Source organism: Manihot esculenta, chromosome 8, assembly GCF_001659605.2.
Source record: "Manihot esculenta cultivar AM560-2 chromosome 8, M.esculenta_v8, whole genome shotgun sequence".
NCBI lineage: Eukaryota > Viridiplantae > Streptophyta > Magnoliopsida > Malpighiales > Euphorbiaceae > Manihot > Manihot esculenta.
In genome coordinates this window covers 11,970,565-11,978,596 of record NC_035168.2, presented here as the reverse complement: position 1 = coordinate 11,978,596, position 8,032 = coordinate 11,970,565, and the positions used below count along the sequence as shown (strand labels likewise).

The 8,032-nt window shown below is 36.8% G+C and overlaps 1 protein-coding gene across 4 annotated transcripts; it reads left to right on the top strand.

Annotated features, from left to right (window-relative positions):
• The first annotated feature begins 3,690 nt into the window (after window positions 1–3,690).
• LOC110607533 (ras-related protein RABA5a) lies at window positions 3,691–7,832 on the top strand. 4 transcript variants are annotated; one of them, XM_043959192.1, is made up of 4 exons: window positions 3,691–4,034; window positions 5,807–5,885; window positions 6,128–6,473; window positions 7,237–7,832. In XM_043959192.1, exons 3-4 carry the CDS (start codon window positions 6,134–6,136, stop codon window positions 7,563–7,565), a joined length of 669 nt encoding a protein of 222 aa, XP_043815127.1. In that variant the 5' UTR covers window positions 3,691–4,034; window positions 5,807–5,885; window positions 6,128–6,133; the 3' UTR covers window positions 7,566–7,832. The 4 variants fall into 4 exon arrangements, with proteins under 4 accessions (XP_043815127.1, XP_021602352.1, XP_021602353.1 ...); XM_021746660.2 differs by having other exon boundaries at window positions 5,735–5,885; XM_021746661.2 differs by having other exon boundaries at window positions 5,807–6,473.
• The last annotated feature ends 200 nt before the right edge of the window (window positions 7,833–8,032 follow it).

Below are 8,032 nucleotides of genomic sequence, written 5' to 3'. Positions count from 1 at the left end.
AAAAGCTTAAGTTTTCAAGAAAAGTTTGATCATGTATGGGATTAGACCAGAAGTTTAACATGTCTAGTGGCTTGCTACGGGTCCCGGCGGCCTTAAGCCGATCTGGATCCTAGCGCCGGTGGCGGTCCGGAGATGCGGGCTGTTACAGACTTAAGGTTCAGCTCAGCCTATCTCCCACAAACCAATGGAATGACTGAGGTTACAAACAAGACTATCCTACAAGGGCTAAAGAAAAGGCTCGACAAAGCCAAGGGCAATTGGCTTGAGGAATTACCCCATAGACTATGGGCATATAGAACAATCCCGAGGATAGCCACAATAGAAATGCCCTTTTCTCTTTTATATGGGACCGAGACAGTTATCCCTGTGGAAATCCAAGTAAGCAGCTTCAGAATACAACACCCTGGGATTTCAGGATATCCTGAAGAATAATTCAATTTGCATCAAGTTGAATTTCTACGAGAAAAGGTCGCAATCAGAATAGCGGTTTATAAAAATAAAATGTCCAGAATGTTCAATAGTAAAGTCTGGCCGCATGCTTTTAACATGGGGGACCTAGTCCTTAAAAGAAAAAATGTAATAAGCAGTGATGCCGAGTTTGGTAAGTTGGGCGAAAACTGGAAAGAACTGTTTAGGGTCATAAAGGTCATTCACCCAAGGTCCTATAAGCTAGCCAAGTTAGATAGCTGAGTCATTTCCTACTTCTGAAATATTTGTAATCTGATAAAATTTTATCAATAACAGTTAATGAGGTATTTTTTCATATGTTGTGCTCTTTAGTGACAAGGAACAATGGAATTACCTTCTTAAAAAATGATTAAGGAGCACTCATTGAAGGCCACAAGGCGGGTTCTGCTAGGCCACAATCTGGGCATTGGTTCCACCAATCTAAGCATTCATGCCAGGCCACAAGGTGGGTTCTGCCAGGCTATAATCCGGGCATTGGTCCCACCAATCAAGGCATTCATATCAGGCCACAAGGTGAGTTTTGCCAGGATAGAAGACCGGGTGTTAGTCTCACTAAAAAAAGACATTCATGCCAGGCCACAAGGCGAGTTTCGCTAAGCCGCAATCCAGGTGTTAGTCTCACAAAATAAAGAATCTTATGCTACGCAACCGGGCAAGCAATTGACAAGCGAACCTGTGGATGCCAATTCCCAAAAGACAAAGGTGTCAGTCAGAGATTATAGTTGTTAGAATGATTCTTATGACCAAGCCTCAAGACGAGCAACCGGATGTAAGTCCCATATTGCAAAATTTCTCTAAGGCATTTCATTCTCAGAAGGTGGGAGTCCACCAGGTCTCATGCCCAAGTATTGATCCTATTTTGCAAAAATTCTTCAAATTATTTTATGACCTTCAACTGAGTGCTAGGCCCTGCTAAGTGAACCTACCTTAGCCTCTTTTTTTGGCAAAAGACAATGATCACTAGTTTCTTGGATTGGTTGGTGGTAACCCCTTAGCTAATTGTTAAAAGATTATTTAAGTCATTAGTAGTGATGATTGGATGAGGGTACGGAACATATAAAAACCTATTGAGAATAATGACGAGATATGCAAAATATATATTTTTTTAATTACAAAAGATCACATGGGAAGATGGAGGCCTTCAATTTCCTCCTCCCAAGTCTCTATTACACCAATGTTTTTTACATCTATTAGCAGAGACCCAGTCGGTGGGTTTTTCCTCAACTTGTCCCTCTCCCTCTTGTTTGACCTTATCCTCCGGGAAGATGTCATCTATCCAAGTAAAGCCTTATAAAAGGAACCATTTCTCCAACTGCCCTCCTGGACTGACCTTCGAAATCAGTCTTGCACAATCAAACCCCTTTGCCAGGAGTCTCGACACTGGAAACTATTAAAGAGGCTAACACCATGGCCAGCATAAAGCCCTTTATAAGTTTAATATAGTCAGGCTGATTACAGTCCTCAGTCAATACACAGAGTTAAAACAGTATGCTTCTAGATCACTTGTGCGTCTTCATAAAGACTCACCTTTAGCTGCTATTTGTTGAGGCCATTGAAGGAAATGTTAGAGGAAAAACTTCCACCAGAAGAAGAAGAACAGAAGGTACCCCTATTCATTTTATAAAAGGAAAAGCAAACAGGAAATACTCTAAAACAAGGGAGTCAAAATGGAGAAGAGGAGTGGTCGGGACTTTCGCATACATCAATTGTAAGCAAAAGTAGAGAAGAAAGGTTTCTATACAATGGCATAGATGGCAGAGTTTTGAATACGGCTCGAGAAATAAGGCAATCATCATTTATAGGCAGAGACAGGTAAAATGACATAAGCAGGGAAGACTAATCTAATCATGCCACATGTCTTATATCAAGAAGACAAACTGTCACCTTCGAATATGAAGAATCGAAAACCAGCAGAGAGACCTTTGGTGCTACATAAGAATCATCCAAAGTGAGCCATGAGTTGTCACCACAAAATAGGATCACGTGGTAAGAGTTTGATAAGCGGATGCCCAATCTCACCCAAGGAAAGGGAGACTTGGACACCATTACACTCGATTTTTTTATCAAGACTCGCCCTCTCTTGAAGAGGTCGAGTCTTGGCATAAATTTATCGTTAACAGGCATAAGCCAACATACCCCTATTATGCTTGTAATCGTGAAATCACCGACTGATTAGCTGGCAAAATCTCTTATCAAACAGCCAACCACATCATCGTTGGATTTTCAAAAAATACACATTAATTTTATTTTCTTACAGTATAAAAGCTAACGATCATAGAGGCAAAGGTATGCAATTCTCTTACACAACTACTCTCAAGTTCTACATTCGCCTTATTCTCCAATTTATTAACTTGAGCATTGAAATAGCCGCCATAGGCACCAACCACTTCACGTTCTCTTTTTCGCAGGTTTAGCCAATCACAACATAACTCTCCTTTCGACCGCATCAATTAATATATGTCCTTATTAGTCATTTTTCATACTAACTATAACAGTTAAACATAATATCTCATCCCACATTGATTGATTATGAAAAAAATGGAATTATATATAATAGCTACCACAAACTACTAAATAATTTGGATTAATCATTTTGGATCAAGTGAAAAGTGAGTCTAAAAATTTGTTTAGATAAGTTTGGACTACGTTCTTACAATTGGTATTAGGGCCACCCTGCGTTAGAAAAATTATACAGACTAGTGGACCTACAGGGAAAGGGCTACTCGTGGGACGAGATGAAGCTATCCGAAACACTAATAAATCACAAATACCGGAGGATTCAGTTCTAACTTATCAATTGTATCAAATTCAGCATAGCATGATTGCAATGAAAACTTACAAAATCGAGTGGGAAAGCATTATCACATTCCACATTGAATTTTAACTACTTTAAATCAAGTGAAAAGTGAATTTAAAATTATTTGGATTGGACTGCTACACATAATTTATCATACTTAAAATATAAAAATTAAAATAAGTTATCAGCTATCAACTATAACTATCAGTTGTATCCAATAATTAAACCAAACAAGCCGGAGTCAATTATATTATTATTTTATAAAATTTCACTTTTTGGTTCTGTTCAGTTAATAAACTGAAATTCAGTGGAAAAGTAAACCGATCGAATTTAGACCTTGCATACCGATTATGGGGCTTCTGGGCTGACTTAAGCTTAAGCCCGATAGCCATAGCCTTTAACATGCAGTTTACCTCTAGCCCCGTCCACCGCCCTCATTTAAGCCTCAAATCCAAATCCCTAATTTTCCTCCTCTGCCCTCTTCTTCTTCGTTCGTTACTGCTGCGTATGCTGTCGATTCACTTCTCCTCTCTACTCAGTCCTCACCACTTCACTCTTGCGTCTCGATCAGCTGCTCTGGCCTCTACTTGTGTCTCCACTTCTCCGTCTCGCCTCTTCTCGCGTCTCCGCTTCTTCATCTCGCCTCTGCTAGCGACTACCGTCACGCAATTGCGTCTTGCCTTCATCTTTCTGTCGCGGTCGGTGTTTCTCCCTCTGGACCCTCCCTGTTGTCCTCATTATGCGTCATCGACAACCGATTCTTCTATGAGTGAGCGACTCTGACCTCTTTCTTATCGCTGCAGCGATTCAACCCCCCGCCTTAATGTTATTGCTATCAACTGGATTTTCTAATTTCACTATTTGCTATTTGATTAAGGGGTGTGTGAGTGATTTTTAGGGTTGATTATTGAACAAATAGGTTTTATTTTTCTTTGAACATATTGATTGTTGGTTGTTGGTTCATTTTTGAAGACTTTTTGATTGCATTGTTTTGTTTGGATGAATGATGAAATATAGGTGTTCTCATTTTCTGAATTCTGTAATCTATTGGATAGTTGAGATTTATTTTGGTTCATTTGGTTTGGTTAGGTCTTTTAATTCGGTTTGGTTTGGATATCTGTATTATCTATTTAAAATTCCGTTTTCATAAACAAAATTTGTTTCGAAATGATACTTGATGTGTTGGCTACTTTTGATTAGATTTATTCTTATTTAATTAAGGGAAAATTATTAAGTTGCCAAAATTATAAATAAAAACTGTGGAGTGTAGAGTTTGATTGGACTGGAAAATTATTACATTTAAGGGGATAGCAGTTGTAGGCTCTGGTTGAGCAGTTGAGTGTTCTTTTTTCTCCCTGATGTTGCCTCTTTGCACTGCTAGGGATGTTTCTAAGTTGAAATAATTTTCTCTATATGATTTTAAATTTTTACTGTAGTTTTGTTGTGTACTTTAATTAAAAATGGAAAATAGATCGACACATTTTAAGAATAAATTTTCTTCAAACCCCATTTCTCTCATCTCCCTAAGGGAGAGGGCGCTCCTACCTCTGAATTTAATGAAGTGTAGGATTTGGCGGAATAAAAGCTACTGATCTGATTTATCAAGAATTTCTGCTTAATGAAAAGAACTAAGGTTATTTTCCTTTTCAAAGAAATCGAACTCCTATTCTTGACATAGTATAATTTTTCTGTACTTTCGTTAATTACTTCTAGTTTCTAGAATACATCCTTTGCTCTCATTTTTACTTTTATTAATCAGTTTCCAATCCTATTGTCAATTTTTACCTTTTATTTAATATATACATAATCATTTTCTTTCAAACTGATTTATCATGCTTTGAGACCTTTGTTCCTTTTCCTTATAAACTACTTGAATCCCAACATTTTTGAAGTAATTGTTTGTGTGCCTTTTTCCTTCTAAATGTCTATTTTCATTATTCAAAGAGAAATAAATTTATCCACCCACCATTTGGATAATAAAATCATTTTCCTGTACCCCTCGTTGGTATGATTCATTTTCCAAGAAAAAATTAAAATGAAGCAAAATCTTGTAAGATTTCTACTTATTTTAAAATGAAAATTTTAAAATGAAAAATTTTCAAGTTAAAAAGAATTGAATTCCTTCATTTCAAATAAAAGAATTGTTAGAAAAGAAATCAATTGATTGAATTCTTATGAAATTCTTCATTCCAAAGGGAGGGATAAAGAATGTCAACAATAAATGATTTTGAATGAACATGGTGAAAATGAATGTTGTAGAATTATTAAAACCTGCATATCATATGATCAGACGTCTGGACCCATTTTTGGTTCAGAAACCTATTTTCTGAGATAGCCTTCTAAACTGAATTGGTAGGTGGAAGCTTCTTTTTATTTTTTTTTGCCTCTTTGCGTGCCAAGAACATTGTGGTATTAAGTATGTAACTTTTATATAGTTGCTTGGACACTGATGCGTTCTTGACATTGCAGAGATCTTGAACTGGGCATTGGAGGCCTTTATTAGTTGTAATAAAAAGAGGCATGTTTTCACTTGGCTGGCAGGAATCACCGAAGCAGAGGGTGGAGTAGTAGAAGTTTCTATTCTTTTCTTTTGCCCCAAACCTTAACTTCTGGAAGATAGGTATCTCCTGGATTCTGCTGTATTCTTCTAAACATTTGATGACTGCAGCCTCTTCCTCTAAATACTTTTCCTTCCTGACAAGTTTCCTTCTATTCTGCCTGGATCTTGGAGTTTTCCACTTCTATTTCATAATCTTTGCTAGGAGACTAATACTTCTTAGTATTTAAGCCCCCTAGAGATCTATAATCTATTGGGTTAGTTTTGCTTGACATACTTTTGTAAAGTGACAATCTGGTGAACAGTGGAAAATGGATATCTATTCTGAGGAGGAAAAAACAGAGGATTACCTTTTTAAAATTGTCTTAATTGGGGATTCAGCTGTGGGAAAATCAAATTTGCTTGCAAGATTTGCTAGGGATGAATTCTATCCCAACTCAAAGTCGACTATTGGAGTAGAGTTCCAGACCCAAAAGATGGGTATTAATGGAAAGGAAGTTAAAGCACAGATCTGGGATACAGCTGGACAGGAACGCTTCAGGGCTGTTACATCTGCGTATTACAGAGGTGCAGTGGGAGCTCTCCTGGTATATGACATAAGTAGGCGCCAGACATTTGATAGTGTTGGCAAATGGCTTAATGAGCTCCAAAGTAAGATTGATCACAATTTTGTTGAATATTCAAATTTTTTTTAAAATTTTTTCCCTATCCCTTTCTTTATTGTGTTTTCCTTTTGACACTCTGAAGATTATGCATGGTCTTACAATTCAAATGTGATTAATCTGCATAAAATGTGGTGCATGTAGGAACTTTGTTTGCCAGCAGATAAGTTTTATATGGATCGAATGGCCAATTGATGAATCAGAAATGGAATGATCCCCTTTTTTAAAAAAAAACTTTTGGAATACTGTTTGAACAGGGAAATTATCAGTTTGAACTCCTTGCTTAGTGTTTCATGGTCCAGCAATAGAAGAATTTTAAGAAATTTTATTTCCATGATGTGTATTGACTTTATCTTGGCACGAATTTTGCATTGATCATTTGAAAGAAGTTAGAACATTTATAATTAGTCTAAATTTATTGAACATGTTTTGAAGTACATTGATACGAATAGAATGCAATTTATAATTCAGCATGATACTCAAAGTTGTTAATGTTATAATGTAGATTTTAGTATTGAATTATTGCTATGGTGATATTATTACCAACATTCCCTTCTGCAGCTTGTTGATATGGCATTTCTATTCCACTGAAAATTGTAGGAACTTATTTAATTTTGGTGGTTGCTTTGTTTCTCCATTTCCTTTAATTTATTAGTTTGTTATAGCGCTTGATGCCTACCGGGATACTTACTATGCATCCTTCCCGACTGTGATAAAAAGAGTGTTGATTTTGTTATTTTGGGTTTTGACAGCACACTCTGACATGAATGTAGTAACTATACTTGTTGGCAACAAGTCTGATCTGAAGGATGCCAGAGAGGTATCCACAGCTGAAGGCAAGGACTTGGCAGAGGCACAGAGTTTGTTTTTCATGGAAACTTCAGCACTTGATTCCTCCAATGTAACTGCGGCATTTCAGACAGTTGTTAGAGAGATTTTCAATATATTAAGCCGGAAGGTTATGTCTAATGAATTCAACAAACAGGATGCTCCTTCCATGGGAAATGGGAGGACTGTGGTTTTGCAAGCAGATGTAAACCAGGAAGTTGATCTAGACCCAAAAAGACGAGGATGTTGCTAGTCTTAAAGCCATAGGAACTCAGGTGTTGGTTAATTGTCTCGCCGCAGCTAGTTCTACGACCCTGAATTTTACCTCTAATTTTGCCCGTATTTCTTCTTCTCCATTTGTTAAATTTTCTTGATTTTGTCTAAATGTTTCTTTAGTAGCATGGCTGACTCGTCCTGAGTTTATGATGGCTGAAGAAGACAAGTTAAAGGATTAGCAAGTGTAAATGACTGGAAGGGGATATAAAAGTATTACATGATGACATATTGCTTTAAAGATTAATCCTCCTTTTATCATTTCGTAGTAAAGTCATATATTTTCTATAACTTATCTTTGAAAAACTTTGAAGGTGACCCTGTATTGGTGTTAGACATTTTTTTTTATCTTTGCAGTTATTGGAGGAAATTTCCATCTCTCGCGCGAATGCTTTTTGCAAAATAAGGTTTAAAATAAAAAATATTTTTTAAATTCTGGTCTGTAAA

Excerpts from the sequence above, each read along its gene's own strand:
- LOC110607533 (XM_043959192.1), top strand. The coding sequence starts at position 6,134 with ATGGATATCTATTCTGAGGAGGAAAAAACAGAGGATTACCTTTTTAAA. Across the intron at positions 6,474-7,236 it reads ATGGCTTAATGAGCTCCAAA|CACACTCTGACATGAATGTA; the intron begins GTAAGATTGATC and ends GGGTTTTGACAG.